Below are 21,713 nucleotides of genomic sequence, written 5' to 3' on the forward strand. Positions count from 1 at the left end.
CGATCTGCAGCTTTGTGAGCTTCGCAATTTCTGGCGGCAGGATTTCAAAATCGTTGTCACTTAGATAGAGTGCACGCAAGGTGGCTGTAAATTAAACAGCAATATATAAACAGAATGGCACGTAACCGGACCACGGAGGCCCGATCAATAAAAGTAGTCAAGCTTGATTAATAGCCTTGGCTTTGCAAAAGCCTCTGACATGCCCAGGGCACCTAATAATAACAAGCAGGTCAAACTGGTTTATTGTGTTGATGCTTGAATGTGGAAAGTGACCACATCCTGAAGTATTGACACAATTAACAACTTCAGTAACAAAATATGCCTGATGTTCCTAAAAGACATGAAAACAGAGTTATCAGCTGGTTCACTCCAAACTTTTATGGCAATGTAGTAGAAAACAACTGCATCAACAATCTGAGCTACAGATCTTCTCAAAATCCTTTAGTAGAAAACATTTAACACCCAATTTTCCACAATTTTTTTTAATGCACACAGCATAATTTTCATGGAAAATCATTTAAGACCTTCATGCATTGACCAAACATCATTTACCATGTTCCTTTTTACAAAGCCAAATATACTCCATTTTAATCGGCAGATCTTTTTTAAAGAAAATGATATACTTGACTTCTGGCACTCATTTTAAATACAAAGGTAGAACAAATGATTTTTTAAAAATAAAATTAAAAAAAGGTAATATTGGATTTGGCTGTACATATATAAATGTTTGAAGTCATCACAGGAGTTCTACAGAAATAAATGTCAATGATAGCTCAATTCATTTTTGCTGAAGGGAACCAGCTTTTTGGGTTGGCAGCAAGTTTCTTAATTACTACACTATAGTGCACGGCAAATAGGACAGTTTAAAAGTGGAATGACAAGTGTGCATATGCACCAATTTATCCAATATTTAAGTAACGGAGGATACTGTCACTTTAGAGATACACAGGTTATTCTGTAAACTGGATTTAAGTTTGACCATTGCAACCTTTTTTTTGAAAAGCTACCATAAATGATAAAAATACAGGACAAAATGCTGAACACCACTGTAGTCAATCATGCTCAGTCTATGTCAACAGGCAGATAAGCAGGATGGGTGTAAAGATCAGTGATTTTTCTAATGGCAGCTGAGTAGCAAGAAAGATTATAAAATTATCCTTCAGACTGTTCTGCCTTTGCAGTAATGTTAACAGATAGAGGAAGATGACAACCCACTATACAGTTGGCCAAGCTGAATGAACAACAATAACTTGAAGGTTTCAGTGAAAAATACCAATAACAGGAATTAGAAACACAAAGGATGTTAAATGTGAGCTGTGCAGAAGCTGTTGCTATCTCTTTGCAGCAATATAATCTAGACTTTCCAGTGATGCTGATGTGCCATGAGCCAACAAAAAAAATGTGGTGGCTAACTCCAGTCAACTTTGACAGTAAAGGACAACAAAGAAGACAATAATTTTAAAATATTCCTGCCTTTCCTAAAAACTAAAAAGGACAAATAAGGTGTGATTTTTATCAAAAGTGATTATTCCCACGGCAGTGCCATAGTGAGTAGACAAATGAAGACAGTGTAGGTGAATACACAGCCGAAGTAATTGTGCAGGAAGGAGAGCTTCAGATTCCTGGGGAGCGGGACCATTTTGGGACAGGAGGGGCTTATACGTGCCAGATAGTTTGGCCCCAGCCCAGATGAACATCCCTATGGACTGGTTGACTGGTGGTGTGAAAAAGGATTTCAAATGATTTGGCAAGGAGGGGGAAAACAGCATTAAAGCCGCAGATACAAGAAACAAGGCACACGGAAAACTACAAGGAATAAACCAAAGAATAGCGGAGAAACAAAAAAACCAGGATCTTTCTCGAGGAAAAGAATAACTAACTTGAGGTTGGAAAGTATGTCTGAACACAGTGTTCCAAATAATGTCGGTGGGCTGCAGCCACAACCTGTCACATGACTTATCAGGTAACAACCATAACAGAGGCTCAACTTAAATCAATTTAGATTTACTGTCACATGTATATAAAGATATTGTGAAGAGTGCACAGAAAATAAGCACAGGAAATGGGATCTAGGCCTTTTTAGCTGCAAAATATTCATGAAGGAGAGGACGAGAAAGTTGTTCAGAGGAAGGGGTCACTGGTAGTATTGATCAAGAATAATATTAAAGGTCTATTGATGAAGGATATACTATAACATTCAAAGACTGAATCCATTTGGTTAGGGTTAATGAAAAAAAGCTGTTACACTGCTGGGTGTGCACTATTGACTCCCAAATGATCAGGAGACTGAAATCTCTCCATAGACTTGTTCCCTCGGAAAACATCACAGAGCACTAATAATGGAACTTTTAAAAAATATGCACAGGAAATTTTTGTTGATGTCTGTGCTTCTAGCATCATAAAGGAAAAGAAGTCAGTGCTGAATCTAGATGGGAGGAATGATATAGGAGTGCTGGGTTGCATCTGAGAATGAGAAGGCAACAGTGCAGGTGCACTGTGCAGAAGGATTGACCACGAAAATCAGTAAAAATATTACACAGCAAACATCTTCTAGGGCAGACTTTGCATGCCCTCACCAGGCATTTTTATGGGAGGGTGCCCAGCATAGCCCACAATCTTAACATTGAACAATGTGGAACTATCACATACAGGAGAGCCTTCAAATAGTTTAAAATGCTCACTTTTATTCAGCAAAACAAAGCAAACAAAATATGAACAATTCGAAGCCCCACTACCTGTTTAGAGCAGAAACATCATCCTTTCAGTACCAACAAATTTAGAGTCAATAAGTGGTCACTGCACCCAGCTCTGATCTACTGGAAGCGGGGGTCAGTTAAGTCCTGTTCAGCTTGTTCAGTCACACAGGTGTTGTTTCTCTTGCTTAATGTCCTCCTTTTCCCACCAAAAAAGACTGCAGTTCTCTCCCAGCTTTTCTGAGTCCTTTCCATCCCCCTGTGCTAAGATTATTTGGGTAAACTCTGTCGAGAATGTACTGAATGTTCACCACCTAGACAAATCCATATACAAGAACATCATCTTCAGCCTGCACAACTGCACAGTGGGGAATGGACTATGGACCCCGTGTCCCTGCCCATCCCAGACGTACACTGACCATATCCAAGCTCCATGGCCTGAGATCAGGACGTAAACCTAACCCCAAGAAAACTCCATTGAGACACTGCATGTAGAGGAAGTGAACAGTCATGCTGGCACAGTGATTGACTGACATAGCCCAATGCTATATAGCAACACGTCCATCCACTTGACTGATTGCCGTGACAAATATGCCAAGTTGCCTAGCTTTGGGTCTGTGCTAAGCAGCAAGGCAAGACAGAAATACTGTGGGTCTTTAAACTCTGGCCAGTGGCTCAAAGGACAACAGAGCAAGTCTAGGCAAGAAAGCAGTGAAGTGGGCACAAACCACTAAGGCAAGCATGCGAGCAGCCTTGAGAAGCAGCCTTTCCCAAGGGGCAAAATGTCTTTGCAGCAGCATTGCAATGATCAGTGTGCACTGGCACCTAGGTGCAGCATCGAAGTGCGGAACCCATACTCTTTCATGTCAGGATTTGTCACCACCTGGTTTCTACCCAGTGGCTGGGAGAGTGGAGGCTGTGTATTCATGACAGTGAAATTAAATGTTAATGCAAACTAATGCAAGCAAATCAGCCTCTCACCATTCACTTCACCTGACGAAACAGCAGTCCTCCGAAAACTAGTGTTTTCAAATAAACCTGTTGGACCATAATCTGGGGCCGTATGACTTCTGACCTTGTCCACCCCAGTCCAACACTGGCTTCTCCACATCAGTGCATTAAAGCTAGCATTCAAGGTGGTGGTGGTGGGGGGGGGGGGGGGGGGGAAGGAAATAAGAAGTGGGAGAAAAAAGACAGGCTATGCTAAACAGGAGGGCTTCACTTAAAGTTGACAAGTCATCTGCACAGGGAGAATGCTAGGCTGTTGAGCAAATCAAACATAGGCAGCAGGATTTCTGTCCACAGTCGCTGAACTCTTGAACATGGGAGTGATTCCTGAAGAATCACGGATTGTAAATTTTACATCCCTGTTCAATGGGATAAGCTTGGTATCTACAGTCCAGTCAGCCTGTATCAGCAGTGATCAAACTGATGACCACGCTGAAGGAAATAAACGAAGGTTCATCTGTAAAAGCACGGGTTAGTAAGAGACAGCTAGTTCAGCTTTGTTAAAGACAAATTGTGTCTGACAGGGGTAGTAGACACATATATGAATTTACAAAAGGTATTTTATGAAATACTGCATAATAGCCTTATTTGAAACATCGAAGCACAGGGTATTAAGGGATTGTTGGTAACTTGGGAATGCAATGTTCAAAGGCTGAATGACAGCATAGCTTTGAGTAGATTTCTTTCCTAATGGAGGGAAGCCTGCAGCAGAGCCCATCAAGGTTTGGTGTGAGGATCACTTCTTTCATTGGTATATCAAATGATACGGACATGGGTGCCGGGTGTAAACTTTTGAAAGTTTGAGGATCGTACAAAATTTAACACAGTAAATAGTGAATGAGACGCTAGCAGACTTCATGAAGATAAAATAAAGTCTGATGGATAGGCAAATGCAGATGCAATTTTATGTGGATAACTGGAAAACTAATCCCCTTTCAGTGAAACAAACTGGAGAGGTAGGATAATTTAAATCATACCATTTAGAAAGAGAAACCAAAAGACCGGAAGGCACATTTTTACATGTGTTTAAGTGTGAAGCTTAGAAACATAGGCTATATTTACCTTTGTAAACAGCGGCAGTGACTGCTGATGCAGTGAAAACAAGGAAGGCATAACAAGCCATTACAAATATCTGGAAGGATTATTGTGCAGGAATCTGTGCATCAAACATCACAATGTCAAAGTCATGGAAATGGTTGAAAGGAAACTTCTCAAACTGCTATCAAAAATGGAGGTGTTTAAAAAAGAGACGAAAGGAAGTGATATTGTTCTCCTTACAGCAGAGGGGGTTGAGGGGACATCTAAAAGGAAATACAACAGAAAATTGAATGGCTTGGTACAAATTCCATGGTAACCTGAGATCATATATTGAAAATAATTAACAAATAACTAGAGGAGAAATGAGATGAAATGTTTGCATACATTGCATCATTAAAATTTGTAATGCACTAGCTGAAGAAAGTAGAAGAATCAGATCTGCTTGAGTTTTCAAGAGGCAATTGAACACTTAACGATAGTGTATTAATTTGCAGGAGTACAGGGAAAAGGCTGAGTTATGGGACTAAAATTAGATTCGATCGCAATGAGCGTATGTACCTTGGGCGAAATGATCACTTTCTGGACATTGAAATTTTAGGACCAAATAGTGCGTGACATTAAGGACGTTATCTGCACAACCAAAGTTCCAAAGTATTTCTATGCAAATAGATAAGTGCATTCTCAGCAAGTATGTCGACAGGTAGATAAAATTGATTATACTGACAACATTGAGGACTCAAGAAAATAAAAAGTGCCAAAGGTAAAATATGACACTCAAGAAAGTGACATTTATTTAATATCAGAATGTAAATTTAATTCATTTATCAACAATTTAAACTTGTATTCTTCCACGCTGGGTAAAAAGGTTATAAATAGTATAAATGACACATATGGACTAGACACGAAATTTTACACTTCAGCCTTGCATAGCAGAGTTTGAAAAACAAATTGAAAGTTACTTTCCCACCACAAGCTATGGGTATCATTGGCTAGCCTAGCACTTCCTGCCCTTGGGAATGGTGTGGTGAGCTACCTTCTTGAAATCCACATGGTTGGGGATCAGGAGGTACACCCATAGTGTGCTTTTGGAGCACGTTTCATGATTTTGACCTCACCAAAGAGAAGTAATGGTGATAAATTTCCAACACAGGATGGTATGTTGCTAGAAGGAAGTACGTAGGTGGTAGTGCTTCAGTGCATTTATTGCCCTTGTCTTTCTATGTGGTAGAGGTCATGGGTTTGCTGTTAAGGAAGTCTTGATGAATGACTGTAGTGCATCTTTTAGACGGAACACACTGCTATTTCTGTGCGCCAGAGAAAGGAGTGAGTTTTTAGGATACTGGAAGAGCAATTGTCCTGGTTGACCCCTCATTTTAGGAATGCCTAGTGTTGATCCTCATATTCTCTCCTGGAATTTTCCTTGAGCCACACAATGTCAGGCTGTTGTTTGGCAAGGCAGTGGGGCAGCTCCCACTATGTTAGCACAAGACCACCACCCCAGCTGTTAGTAAGGAGAGCAGGTCAACAGGACTGGCAACAATGAAACACAAAATCAAAGGAACAGTAGCTGCAAGGACATGAGATTGTCTATGTTGCAGAAAGCACAGCGTCACAATAAACATTTTTTCCCCCAAACTGGACAGACATGTCACCCAGACATCAGAATTTGCACGACTGTATCACTGAGCCGGACATGGGGTAAAAGCATCAATGGTTGAAAAATTTTGTCTAAGTTACACAAGAATGTAGTTATACATTTGCTTGTTGAGCCGCTTCAGGATCTTACGATTCAATAAAATCACCCCTTGTTCTTTGAAATTTCAACAGTTAAATATCAGACCCTACTGAATTATAACACTTGCATCTCAGAAAACCATTGAGTGAACCTTCTGTAAATTGTTTCTAAGCAATTATATTCATCCCTACACAAGGGGAACAAAACTGAATATAGTACTACAAATGCAGTCTCAAAGCTCTCTACAGCCATAGCAATTCTTTCCTACATTTAAACTTGATTCCTTACAAAAAAAATGCTTCCTAATTTCTCTTGCTCATAGTTTAAGTAATACAGCTGTGTAGGAAACAGCAAGGAGGACAGCAATAGACTTCAGGTGGATAGAGAGTTTGAAAATGGCAAGAAAGCATTAAGAAAGCAGTTTAAATTGAGCATGGAATCCTCCAGTTTATAAATAGAGACCGAATACAATAAATACCTTTATAAGAAAACATACCTCAGCTGGTGCATTCTACCTACTTCTGTGTGCCACACTATCAGGAACATCTCTTGTATGTAAATACACAGAGGACATATATTACAATGATACTGGGATTGAAAACATCTGTTGTTACGTGGAAAGATGAGTGAATTTGAAGCTAGTTCTCTATACAACACAATGTTAAAATGAGATTTTATGCAGAGGTGAAATTCTTCAAGGTTTCACTGATAGGGAAAATAAGGAAAAACTGTTTGCAGTAGGGAAAGTTCGATAAAAGGGGACGTAAATTTAAAAATAAATGACAAAAGAACCAGTCATGAAATATGGGAAATAAATTATAAAGTTAGTTAGGATCTGGAGTGCCTTGTTTGAAAAAGGGTGGAGGAAGTGGTTCAGATAACTTTCAAAGAGTGATTTGGATCAACAGTGATAAAATGAAAAACGTGCAAGAGTATGGACAAAAAGCAGAGGAATAGGCCTTGCGGGATAGCTCACTCTCAAAGAGCTAAGTGCCCTTCTTAGGTCTGGGCACCAAAAAACTGGATTTTATGCTTTACTAATATCAACTGGATAAACTGATGATGACAGATTGCCATGGTAATGAGAAGTGCTATACAGGTAGTCTGTAATTGATAATCAACCACTCAACAATATACTGAAACTATAACGGGATATTTTTTCTTGAAAAACTAATCTCTTTTTCTTAATTCTTTCATGGGATGTGTGCACTACTTAAGGCCAGAAATAATTTGTCCATCTATAATTCCCTTTTGAAGCTAGTAGCTTGCTAGTTTGTTTCAAAGGGTTTTAACACTCAAACATCTTTCTATATGGACTCAGAGGCTCACGTTGGGCTGACTGAATAATGTCCTTCCTGAAGGACATCAGTGAACCAGATGGATGTTTTTTTACGACAATGGCTGATGGCTGTTCTGGCCACCATTAATGAGCCGAGCTTTCATTTCCTGATCTTTCAATGGAATTTGAATTTAAATTCCTCAACCTAGTATATAAAGCTAATAGTGGCCATGGCAATCCATCATCGATTGTTGTAAACACCCATCCCTCGTTCTTTAAAGTACTTTAGAGAGGGAAACCTGCTGCCCTTACCTGGTGTGGTCTCCAGTAATGTGGGTGACTCTTACCCACTCTCTGAAATCGCCTGGCAAGCCACTCAGGTGAAAGACAATTAGGGACATGCAACCAGTGATGCCTGATCCAATGAAAGAATTTACAAAACAAATGCTTCTGCAATTTGGGAAGAGACTGACTCCACACCGAATTTGAAACAAAAAATATGGACAATTGGATACAAAGCTTAAGTCTAATCATTTAAGTTATCTGACGTTAATTGAGAATAAAACTCTATTCTCAATTGCAATAGTTTTCTCCAAATCACTTGCAAGTAAGTCTAATTTGAACAAATTTGCAAAATAGTTGCACAGTAGTTAGTTACGATATACATGACATAGGAAGCATTTGCATTTTGTAAAAGCTAAAGGTGGCCAATTGACCCAACAAATTTTGAAGTATTTTGACAAAGTCGAGTGTTTACATTCAATTCAGTTTTGCAGTGTTCACACTTTCAAATTGTCTCCTGTAGGGGCAACCAGACAAAGGATCAAGAGCACACAACAGACTGGAATCTGGAACTGGCAATAGCACTAATTTCACTTACATCGCTGGTCGATGCAGGCTACCAAAAATAAATAAAAAAACTTTTTAAAATCAGGAGTTCCATACTGAGGTAGAAGAAGTTGCCAGGTAGAGAATTTTCACTCAGGTTGTTGTATGTCAAATCAAGCACTTCCAGGGCTGGCAAAGACCCGAATCCTCGTGGCAGAGAGTTCAACCTGTTCATGCTGTTGGAAAGAGATAAAATGCAATAAAATGGGTTTTTATTCTCAACACGTGTGATTACACAATTCACTACATTTAAAAACTGCGTTGAGATTCTTTTCTGACAATTTGATAGATGGTAGGCCCAAATTTCCTGAGAAGATAATGTTGGCTCATTTACTAATCAGGAAATTGCACCCAAAATGTGCTGATTCGGTTACAATCTGGGGGTCCAAATCTATTTGCAGTCACAAATATCAAACCATCCATGAACCAGTGCAATAGAACAAAGTAACAGAAAGGCAAGAGTGGAAATTGGGCCACTGGACAATGAGGCTGGAGAAGTCGTAATGGGGAACAAAGAAATGGAAGAGGAACCAAATACGTATCGTGCATCAGCCTTCATGGTGGAAGACACCAATAGCAGAGGAGTGTAGTGGTGATACCAAGGAAAAAGCGCTGGAAAAGCTGAAAGGTCTGAATGTTGATAAATCAATCAGACCCAGATGGGCTACATCCTAGGGTTCTGAAGGAAATGGCCGAGATGATTGTAGAGGCATTGGAACTGATCTGTCAGGAATCCTGGAGTCAGAGAGGGACCCAAAGGCCTGGAAAATGACTAATGTAACACCCCTGCTTAAGAACAGAGGGAGAAACAAGGCAGGAAACTAGAGGCTGGTGAGCCTGGTCTCTTTCATTGCTAAGATTCCAGTCTATAATTAAGGATGAGGACTTGGAAGTGCATCGTAAAAAAGGCCGAATCGGCACTGGCTCAGATCATGCCTGACATACCTGTAAAATTCTTGGAGCAGCAAGTTAAATAAAGGCGGGCCAGTGGACATAGTCAAAGGCTGTCTGGAAATCTAAATAGATTTAGTGTTGCACAGGAAGCTGCTAAATAAAGATAACAGCCCACGGTGTTAGGGCAAAATCCTGGCATGGGTAGAGAAATGGCTGAATGGTAGAAAGTAGAGAGTAGGGATAAAGGATTTCAGGATAGCAGCCAGTGACTAGTGGCATTCTGCAGGTATGAGTATTGGGTCCACAACTATTCACATTGTATATTAACAATCCAGATAAAGGAACTGAGGACATTGTGTCATCCACAAACTTAGAAACATAGGTGGAGGGACCGATAGAGTCGAGGAAGTGAGGAGACTGCAGAAGGACTTGGACAGGGTAGGAAGTTGAGCGAAGAAGTGGCCGATGAAATAAAATATGAGACAGTGTAAAGTTATGCACTTTGATCGGAAGAACAGAGGTGCAGATTATTTTCTAAACAATGAAAGGCTTTGGAAATCTGAAGTACAAAGAGAGTCCCGAGTTCAGGATTCTCAAAGTTAAAATGTAGGTTCAGCTGGCAGTTCAGAAGGCAAATGCAGTGTTGGTATTCATTTCGAGAGGGCTAGAGTACACAAGCTGTGATGTACTGCAAGGCAGTGCGAGTCTCTCTGGTCAGACCACATTTGCAATCATGAGCAGTTTTGGGCCCCGTATCTAAGAAGGATGTGGTGACCTTGAAGGGGGTTCATAAGGAGGTTTACAAGAATGATCCCACAGATGAAGGGCTTGTCATAGCAGAAGCGATTGAAGATTCTGGCTCTGTACTTAATGAAGTTTAGAAGGTGAAGGGGGGATCTGAATGAAACTTACAGAATATTGAGTGGGGGAAGAGACATGATGGGAACTGCAGATGCTGGAGAATCCAAGATAACAAAGCGTGGAGTTGGATGAACACAGCAGGCCAGGCAGCATCTTAGGAGCACAAAAGCTGACGTTTCGGGCCTAGACCCCGAAACGTCAGCTTTTGTGCTCCTAAGATGCTGCTTGGCCAGCTGTGTTCATCCAGCTCCACACAGAATATTGAGTGGCCTGGATGCAGTAGACGTGAAGATGGTGTTTCCAGCAGTTGGAGAGACTGGGACCCAAGGGCACGACCTCAGAGCAAAGGGACAACCGTTTATAACTGAGATGAGGAAGAATTTCTTCAACTAGAAGGGAGACAATCCGTGGAATTCATTGCTGCAGATGGATGTGGAGGTCAAATCACTGAGTGTATTTAAGACAATGATAGATAGGTTCTCGACTAGTAAGGGATTCGAAAATTACAGGAAGGAGGCAAGAGAGAGAATAAGGATGAGAAACATCAGCCATGACTGAATGGTGGGGCAGACTCAACAGGCCAATGGCCTAATTCTGCTGCTATTTTTTATGGTCGAATGATAATAAAATGGTTTCTTTTTATTTCAAGTAAAAAAACTATTCACTGATGTATTTAAGAGTGGTAATCTAGTGCAGTTTGATTAATTGCACGAGAACTACTTTTATCACTGTGGATGGGAATTTTCCCAGGTCATAAAGGTTATGAGAAACGATGGGGAGTTGCGCAAGATTGCCAGTGAAGAATTTCTCACTAGTGAGAGCAAAACGACCCATTTTCCAAACAAGTGTTGAACAGTGAAACGATTTTCTTATTAGTGAGTGACAAGAGGTCTGTTTGCGAGCGTTAGCATCCTGATTGTCACATTAGCTCACATCATTGATTTGCAGTTTCCCATTATCCGTCTTGCTAGATAGAAATTGGATAGTGATAATTGCCAACTTGAAGGTCAGAGGACATACTGGTGACTTGAGCTCCCACTTGCAGGGACACCCCTTCATTCTGCGGGACCTCCAGGAACATGTTAGTGGGAGTTGGTAATTACCCTCTGTCTGATACCTCCAGGAAAAATAAAACAACAAATGCAAGTCAGCTGTGGACTGCACTCTTGACTGGGTGCACAGCTGGGTTTGAAAGATAGCCCCAGTGGTAGAGACCCAACAAGGTCCCACAGAACTCAAACAAAACCAGAAATCGCTACTGAAACTCAATAGGTCTGGCAGTGTCTGTGGGAAGAAAGTAAACATTTTGAATCCGGTGACCATCGAAGCATAACTCTGCGTTCTTCCCACAGATGCTGCCAGACTGGCTGAGCCTTTAATAGCAATTTCTGTTTCTGTTTCAGATAGCAAACATCCACTGTTTTTTTGTTCTGTCCCAGCAGAGGCCAACATTTTAACCAGTGCATTATGTGATATAGGAGCAAGAAGGCTGGAGAAAACTCTTCAGGGCTCACAGACAGAAATTCTCCATGAAACTCACTAATATTGGACACTAGTCAACTTCTGGTGAGATCCAGCCCACAAGTTTATTTTTTAAAAAATGTCTGTTTCTCCATCTGTGAATAATCTGGTTTAAAATCCTTGAAAAAAAAATGCCTTAAAGACTGTCCTGAAAGGTTAATGCCTGAGTATCCTATGAATGCCACCACAAGGTTGTGCAAAGAGCAAAAGGAAAGTGAGGTCATTCTCAAGTGACAGGGAAGCAGTTGCCCATTTAGCGATGGTGCTGCAGGACGTAACATAACAAAACTTGCACAGAACTAGTGTTTCTTTTTTCCTCCTAGCAGCCTCGCATTCTCTCTCTCCTCCACTCCCCTACAGTGCCCCATCAGCATAAAGTCAATGAATAGCTGATCAATTTTTTAATTAGGTACCTTTCTGCTTCCAGATTCAACTTGGAATTTGTATGATTTGCAACCAAAGCTTCGGTCCTATTTTTGGACAATACCCGTTGGCAGAAATTCGATCATCTTCCCATTCACACCTCCTCTAGAAACATCATTTGGTTCCTTTGCTCATCCCATTAGCATCACTTTTCAGTTTTTCCAAGGTCACCTTTTTTTTCTTTTAATCTCTCCTGCTTTCCAAATTCAAGACCTTCGCTGTTTGTTTCTTGCAAGTAGATAATGAACACCTTTAGGAGTCAAGCATGATTCAGTTGGTGGTATTCTTGCCTATAAGTCACATGGCTCCAGGTTAAAGTACCACTCCAAGACTGGAGTGTAAAATCCAAGGCTGCCACTCCAGTGCAATATTGTTGGACTGCTGCATTATCAGAGGTGCTGCTTTTCAGCTGAGATGTTAAAATTGAAGTACCCTCTCAAATTTAAGTAAAAGATCCAGTAGCACCATTTTGATAGTTATCATCAATATTTATTCCAGAAATCCACTTCATAAACAGACTATAATGTCTATAATGACTATAATGTCATAATCACACTGCTAATTTAGCGAACTTTTGAACACAAAACGGTATTATGTTTCCTACATACAACTGTGTCTTCATTTTAAACTTTAATTGATCGAAAATCACCTCAGGATATCCGGCGATGAGGACAAGTGCTACTTATATGACAACAAGTCGTCATTCTTTTTTTGCTCCTGCTTAGTTTAAAAACATCTCTAAGCACTCCCAATTCTGTTAAATCTGCACAGGTGTTACCAAGTCTACTGAGTTCTTGCAGCATTTTGTTTTCAGATTTCCAGCATGTGCAGCATTTCACACTTTTGGCCACAGCGGTTCTCTCTGCTCCATGTCAGCAATTTGTCTATCAGTTTCTGGTTACCAGGTTTAAAGGAAATTAATGTCAGTCCAGTTTGCACCAAATTCTCTGATAACTCAAATGACAGAAGATGGCAAAAAACTGTTATTTCAAATTTTATGGATCAACAAAAAATGCATTAAACATAGGTCATGCTTGTAAAATCAATGTTGTGTCCATTTACAATAGTCCAATGGTAAGCTTCCAACTAGATAAATGAACACAAACCATAAGAGTCTATATATACTCTTTCAGATAGGAAGGGTCAAAAAATTTAGATTGGAGGCTTACTGGTGAAAGGGAAACATACTTCAGAATGCAAGCCTTTTACCTCTTAAGTGCTTAGTTTCAAATCCTGTTTAGCAAAATGTTTTCATCTAAAGACACGCATTTTGAATAAAATGAAATCGGCACAAATTAGGCACATTCATGGCGTCACTAGCCAGGCAGCATTTATTGCCCATCCCTAATTGCCGAGAGCGGGGTTAAGAGTCAACCACATTGCTGTGGGTCTGGAGTCACATGTAGGCCAGATCAGGTAAGGATGGTAGTTTCCTTCCTTAAAGGACATTAGTGAACCAGGTGGGTTTTTCCTGACAACGGATTCATGGTGATCATCAGACTCTTAATTCCAGTTATTTACTGAGTTCAAATTTGAACCCAGGTCCCCAGAACAGTACCTGGGTCCCTGCAGTAACAGTTCAGCGATAATATTACGAGGCCATCACTTCCCTCTTGGGAGATAGATCCATAGCGCTGACTCCAATGTAGAAGGTACAAATTCAACGTAAATTAATTGTCACAGAATTCCCAGCCTCTAACTTGCTTCTGGAGTCAATGTATTATGTGGCTCATCCAATTCAATTTCAGTCAGTGAAGAAATTAGGATGTTGATTGTGGAGGTTTCAGAGATGGAAACATCATCCAATGTTAAGGAATGTGAATGATCGCCAGGTTGCATCTTGTTGGAGATGGAACTTTCAAGGTACAAATGCTACTTGCCACTTATTCGTCCAAGCCTAGGTGTAATTTAGGGATTGCCCCATTTCGACATGGACTGTTTCGGTGTCTGAATCATCACGAGTGATGCTGAATATGGAGTAAGCCTCAATGAAAATCCTACTTCTGACCTTACAATGGGGAGAAGGTCTTGATAAAGCAACTGAAAATGTTTGGCAATGTACTAGGGCTGAAATAATTGGCCTTTAGCAATCTCAACAATCTTCATTTGTGTAAGGGTGGAGTACAGCCAATCAACCAGACTCCCACTGAATCCAGTTTTACTCGGGCCCCCTGTTGCCACACATGATCAAATGTCACTTTGATGTCAAGGGCAGTCACAGGCATTTCACTTTTGGTGTTCAGCACTTTTGTCCATGTTTTGGTCAAAACAGTGAAGATGTGGTAAGGGGCTGAGTTGCCCTGGCTAAATCCAAACTGAGCACTTGAGCAGGCTAATGTTGTGCCAAGTAAAAATTGAAAGAACTGCGGATGCTGGAAATAAAAAAAAACAAAAAATTGCTGGAAAGGATCAGCAGGTCTGACAGCATCTGTGGAGAGAAATCAGGGTTAATGTTTCGGGTCCGGTCATCCTTCCTCAGAACAGGGTCATTGGATCACAGACCCAAAACGTTAACTCTGATTTCTCTCCACAGATGCTGCAAGATCTGCAGAGCTTTTTCAGCAATTTCTGTTTTATTTTAAAAATGTTATGAAGTGCTGCCTGATAGCATTGCCAACAACACGTTCATTAATCAAGAGTAGATTAATGGAGCTGTTTTCTGCATCTTTAGGTTTGGCTTTGCGCAACCAGGACATACCTAGCTAATTTTCTACATTTGCAGCCTAGTTGTCATGCAACAGTCTTGCAAGTGGTGTGGCTCCTGCCAGAGTTCTGTCAGAACCCACACCAAACTGAAAGGTTCTTCTTCAACAGAGCAGACTGTGTCTTTCTGCAGGATGCTGCTGTGGGAGCTTGAACGTTTGAGGAAGGGATGAGATTAGCGGGGGGAGAAAGGGTTTTCAAATTGTGTAGCTTATCTGTAATTCATCTTCTAAATAGGTTATTTGCAGAATATGGGAAAAATGCTGAATTTGGGAATTACCCCTCCATTTCTACTTTCTGTCCAGGTCTCATTTCCCTGTTTCTTTACTGACCCAACACAGTACCGTGCAATTCAACTGCCCATTAAGATTTACCTACCCAAGGTTAAGATGCTTCAGTTTCTGTAGGCTACTTATCTGCGTTGGAAGATCTTCAATCTGATTGTTGAAAACATTCAGTACTTCCAGATTCCTCAGGTCAGCGATATTTGCTGGAACACCTGAAAGGTAGGAGAGCAGGAATACACTCAATATCACTTTTCATTTTATAATTAATGCCAGTGTGAGGAGAAGCAAAATATAAATACTAAACAGAAAATTATTATATTTTTTGGGTAAACAACACATGGCATGGGGCAGTTCATTGCAATGTGTACACAAAGTATGATGGTGACTACCCATTCCCAACAAGTGAAACAATTTTTAAGAATTCTTCATGTTTTTGGAACAGACAATCAAGACAGAATTGGCTAGATGTCCAGCTTCAAGGTAGGCAGAGTGTGAGAGAAAGCATGGGCGTAAGAACTTGCGAGAACTGTTTGAAAACTGCCCACCTACAGTAATAATGACAGCAAAATGTGGCACAGTCCTTCGTCCTCTTACCTCCACACTCCCCATGCACGACCTTTGCCACTTCATGCCCTCCTACAACTTCTATGCCAATCCATAGCATTACTATGCCCATTCATGCCCTCTATACTTTGTACAGAACCAACAGATTATTTGACAAAGCTTTTAAAAATGCAATACTTTCCTTAAAATATGGTTTTCAATACAGCCTTATAAAAAAGTGATAATCATCCAGGCATTTTAAATTATTATTAGTGCAAGCTGCGAGCATTTAAAATCTATTTATTTGCGTAAATAAACATTGAACAATTAGCATATTAGGTCACAGGGTAAGTTTTGTTACTTGAGCATTTTCTTTGGGGTGAAAGCTGTTTCAATAGTGTATGAAATACGTACTAAGACTTGATGAGGACAGTTTTGGGGGAGAAGAGATATGCTTTCACAGAATGCATCCTCTGGCCACCCACGTTCCCAACCCCACATGTCCATCAGAAGCCCACTACTCCCATCATGCAAAAGAGCACCGGCCATTTCTTGGTTTCACAGGTTTCTCTGAAATGCTCCCCGTCTGACTCCATGCCAAGTATTCAGTCAGACTTACGGATGGAAATCCTATAAAGAGCTGAAACGCGGAGGCTGTAAAACTCAAACACCTGTAGGCAAACTTCTAGATTTTTGTCTAAAACTCCAGTTCCTGCTTCAGCAACCTGCCCAAATATCAAGGCTACAGGTTCCAAAATATTTCTCAATGTAGCAGTTCATTGTATGTTGTGATGAATGGTCTGTGATTTATATATTCAAATGAATATGAATTTTAAACTGGGGGCATATGGGCATTGGTTTAATAAATAACTAGTTCAGTCTTTTTAAAAGTCAGTATGCACGTTACAGAGCAGATAACTAAAGACCTCCTTGAAGGAGTTAAAGGAAGTTTGTTTATATTATGAGAATTTACAATAGGAGTTTATTAGTATAAGCCATTAGCAGAAACCAAGATGAGCAAGGTTTCCTCAAATTTAGTTAAAATCTGCTGAATTTCATTTAGGAGCTTGATTAAAGTCAGACATAAGAATAGTTTCTCCAAGAAAAAAAAGGGGCATTTATTAAGAACAGTTAAGGAACGTGTAACCTCAGTAGTCATTTCATGCTGAGAAAATCCAAGAGAATTTAAAGTAAATACTTCACAGATCACAGAATAGGAACTGGGGTGTGGGGGGTGATGGAGGGAGAAAAGCAGTTTAATCAAACTACAATTGGGCAGGGAAGGGTGATTTTTTAAATTTTGTTTCATGCTGAGTAACTGCAAAGTGATAAATGTGGGGGAGTAGACAGGGCTTTATCTTGCTGTGTTTTCAAAGGTTTCAAAATGTGGTTTATTTAAATAGCTTGGATTATTTTCTTTTCTCTTCTGTGAAATAAACTCTGTTTTCATTGCCAAAACCCAATGCGTGTGTGTTTATGTTTGAAAGAGTGCTGCATTAATTACAAAAAAAAATTAATTGAGCAAATCAGATTTCATTCTGGGATCTAACTTGTCCAGAAATAACATCAGCTGGAATATAACATTACGATGAGAACCACCAATAATGCAATCAGTACATACTTAGCTCCAAATCCATGTTTAAAAACTTCATGTTCATGTGCTCCAAATGGAAGGAGCACCTGTTTGAGGCCACATCATTTGAAAAATCAAAGTGGAGTTTTTGTTTTAAGCGAGAGTATTAAGGGTTAAGTAAGTGCAGAATTAAGGTTATGATGAACTGTGTGTAGTATAGTTATATGCACTGTACTAAGATCATTTTTGGAGACTGCACTTCAAAATATTGCATAATGAACATTGGTTAAATTTTGTGAAGGGTTTTCTTTAACAAAATGGCTGGAGAGTTCTTCTTTATCATAGACTTAATCCCATGTACGTCAGAGAACAGATGATGCAAACCCTTGTGGTGGCAGTGCAAAAAGAGTTTTACACTGTTGGGGTTTATGACAGGTAAACATTTAAGGCTTTGTTCGCAATTCAGAAGATTGTTGGATGAGCAACTAGTTTTTTAAATTCAGTTCAGAAGCACGTTTCTCAGTTCAGTTCAGAAGACACCAAATGTGGAGTCTCGAAGCCAGTTTAGTTTCTCTAGTAAGAGTAGTTTAGAGTGCTTCAACATTAAATTTAGTTTGTGAAACTTCCCAACCAGGATAGTGTGGTAGAAATCTGCAGGTTATCCGAATTGTGAACGTTTAAACTCTCAGACTTTCAGAAAAGTTTGTCAACAAGTTTGGGAAGAATTCAATAAAACTTTCTCCACAGACCAAGACCAAGAAACTGTCAAGAGTCAGCTAAGTACAGCCCGAAAGTGTCAAGTTATGGGATAGAATTTCTCTGGAGCGGGGTCTCTGCAATGGCTAAGATCAAGAAACAGGATGAAACTTTGTTTTGCACCTTGCTAACCATCTTCGACGTTTACATAACTTGTTTTGTTTTTTAAAACATTTCTTCTTTTGTGCATGAATCTTCTCTGCTATCAAAGGAAATCTGTAACCTGATGTAAATAACCACGTTAGCCAACTAAACGAAACAAAAGAAAGACTTCTGAAAATTTTATGAGATCCAACTGTCCAGTGGGACCAGTGGCTGGAATCATAAGCTACAGATCAGTCATGATGAAATTCATTGGGAAAGCAGGTCCAAAAGGTGGGAATTGCTCACCCCATTCCCATGAAGGAAAAAACATCTGCCTGGGCTAATGATGAACAACTGAACAAAAATAAGGCTTGTAAGTTATATCGGTAACTTGCAAAAATCTAGTGATGTGCTTTCTTTACTGCTGAGATTGAAAAAAAAAGGAAACGAAAATGATCCCAATGTTTAATCAAAGAACAAATGTCTACCTATTTGCCAGTGAAAGTCAGAAAAACTCAAATCAATAGCAATAAAACAGGTTACAACAGATCAGGCTTGAATCAATACTTGCTCATTAGAAACCACACAGCCCATGTCATGAATTGTTCAGTGCAGATTTAAGTGCTGGTCAAGTTACACAAATTCAGATACAAATTCAATTTAAAATCTTGTTGTACAAAAAGGTTTCACAATCTGAATATAGTTTCAACAGACCCACAAACTCTCAGTATATAATGAAAGAATATAATGTTAACTGCAATGAAATGATTACAAATTGCAAGCATCAATATTACGCTATAAGGAGCAATTATTGGTCAAAAACAACCTTCTGGAAAGGTATCACCAGCTATGGGAGAGACACAGGTGGTGCAGTGGTAATGTCCTGAGTCCAATAACCGAGAACACGAGATGAATGCTCTGAAGGTGAGAGTTGAAATGCCACAGTAACCATTGGTGGAATTTAGACATCCTTGTGGTGCAGTATTACTGTCTGTATGTCTGGACCAAATGGTTCGGGTTCCAGTCCCTCCTGCCCAGAGTTATGTTCCGGGTGTCCCATCATTCCTTGATCAGCTTTCCCTGAGCCCAGGAGCTGTTAAGTGACCCTTGATGAACTTGGTCTTTATTTTGCTTTTTTCAAAAAAAATTATGTATAACTTCCATCATTAAAGGCGCTGAGGTGGGGGTGACTGATAAAACTGCTCATTATACTTTTCACGGAAAAGTACATGTGATGATAAATTTCCATTCTATAACATGCCTGAAAACAGGTTGATCAAAAATACTTGTCCCCAGCTGTGAGAACTAAGATCATTTATCCTGCTTTCCTATCAAACCTCCAACCCTGAAACCACATGCCCCAGCCCAAAATTTAGAGTTAAATGCAAATAAATCAATAGTTAGTTAGCTCCGTCAGATGGATGAGATACCTCAAAATGATATCTCAAAATTGAGATACAGAGTGATGCATGTAGTCCTACCTTCTTAACCACGTACCTCACTTGAAGAATGCTCACCCTCAAGTTAAACTCAGACAGCTGCACTGTTAGCTCCAGGACAGTGGCAACTTCCTTCCTTATTTTAGGTACGATCTAATCCTACTAAAATCAATGCACAGAAAGCTCACTGAATTGATGCCTGGGATCAAGAGCTTGTTTTATGATGAAAATTTATACAACTTGGGCCTGTACCCATTGGAGATTAGAAGGATGACGGTTATCTAACGGAAAACATACAAAAGTTGATCTCGGCATGCTGATAGGGTGGATGCTAAAAGGACATTTCTCTTGGTGATGGAGATTTGATTTAGGGTGTTAAATGGAGACGAGGAGAAAATTCTTCTGAGGTTATCTTCCCCAAGGAATTGTGTATAGAAGGTCATTGAATATTTGAGCTTGAGTTAGATAACTACTTGATAGATAGTGGAGCTAAAGGGTTATAGACAGACCGAACCATGTAAAACAGTTACAACAAAGCACTGTCTCAGATTGTAAGAGAAACAAAATATTAATGTCGTGGCACATTAAAAAAGCATTTTTATAATTTCTTTATCTTCCAAATTTTACCATCCACATGCAAACAGCCAACTTTTCATGCGATGCTATTTATGATAGTGAAACATTCCAGGATTGCAAATCAGAAAAAAAACTCCATTCCAAGGGAGGAAACATAATGACAGTAAATATTGACTTGGTTAAACGCAAAGCCTTTAAAAAAACGTCTTAAAAAAGTAGTGGTATCAGATGTCTGGGAAAGAGTTTCAAAGCTCAAGATTCACCATGGTGGCTTTCCCTTCTCTAACTAGTCTGGGAGCTCAGTTCCCACTTATTGTGTGGTAAGTACAAGTCCACTGTAGTCAAAGACATCTAGGCTTGCTGCTGGCTGAGACATAGATCAGTCACGGTCAATGCGGTCTCCTGGACTGGTTTCAATTGCCGATGGGATCGGAGGAATTTTCATATTTTCTTATATAAATTGGCTTGGGTTTTATTTATCTTAAGTCTTTCCCACAGATTACATAAAATCCAGAGGCAAAGATACGTTGACATGATGCACTGGTACTAAAATATTCATCAGTATCTTTTCATTGTAAGACGAAGCAAATGATTCACAGTGGATTTTAATTGAACATAGCATCAAAACAGAGAAAGACAGTTTTCTAGTTTAACTATTACAATTTCTTCAAAAGTGAGAAAGTCAAGTACGAAAGAGGCAGCTAGAAAAACAATGTGGCTACTGAAAGTGGCTCCAAAAATTCCAATTTCATTTTGATGGTTGCCACTTGTTTGAATTTGTTTTGATCAAGAAGCCATATCATGAATGCTCATTTTGTTATATTTAAACCTTCCTTTTAATTTAATAGCAGCTTCTGCAGTCTACATTTAAGGTATAAACATTGTCTAAAAATAGAAAACTGCTCAGCACCATCCTTCCCATAGACAAGGCCAACTAGTGAGTAAAGTTATGTTGAACATGGAGTTGTTATTTCGATTAATCTAAAATTGAAACAAAATCTGAAGCTATGGAACAAAAATGAACAAATAATAAAAAAGTAGCATAATAACTACAATGAGTAATAATTTAAAGGCAATACAAGGTCCATTTGCTATTTAGAAAATGTGTGAAAAGAAAAAAAATTAGGTTGATGAAATTATTCACTTTTTTAAAAATGCCCCATTTTTCTTTCTTGTACTCTATTATGAAGTGTTATTTCGAACTTCTTTTTAATCATCAATTTTACTCAAAATATCTATTAAGTTCTTCAATAAAAAAAAAATTTGTGAAGGTCTCAATCTCCCCACAAAGCTTATACCTGGATCTTAAAAGAAGATGGAGTGGTATCAAGGCCTGGGAAAGAATTCTAAAGCTCAAGATTCATCCATGGAGAGTGAATTAGTGTAGAGGTGGAGTGACAATACTTGAGAAC

At 39.5% G+C, this 21,713-nt stretch overlaps 1 protein-coding gene across 4 annotated transcripts in view; it reads right to left on the reverse strand.

Moving 5' to 3' along the window:
• Positions 1–21,713, reverse strand: part of rsu1 (Ras suppressor protein 1) — a 158,278-nt gene that overhangs the window by 77,728 nt on the left and 58,837 nt on the right. For all 4 annotated transcript variants that reach the window (XM_048561608.2, XM_048561579.2, XM_048561589.2 and 1 more), the window contains exons 4-6: positions 15,422–15,542; positions 8,699–8,817; positions 2–84 (exon numbers count right to left, since the gene is read on the reverse strand). In XM_048561608.2, coding sequence (XP_048417565.1) covers positions 2–84; positions 8,699–8,817; positions 15,422–15,542 — 323 coding nt within the window. The remainder of the gene's footprint in view (position 1; positions 85–8,698; positions 8,818–15,421; positions 15,543–21,713) is intronic.

Source organism: Stegostoma tigrinum, chromosome 2, assembly GCF_030684315.1.
Source record: "Stegostoma tigrinum isolate sSteTig4 chromosome 2, sSteTig4.hap1, whole genome shotgun sequence".
Classification (NCBI taxonomy): Eukaryota; Metazoa; Chordata; class Chondrichthyes; order Orectolobiformes; family Stegostomatidae; genus Stegostoma; species Stegostoma tigrinum.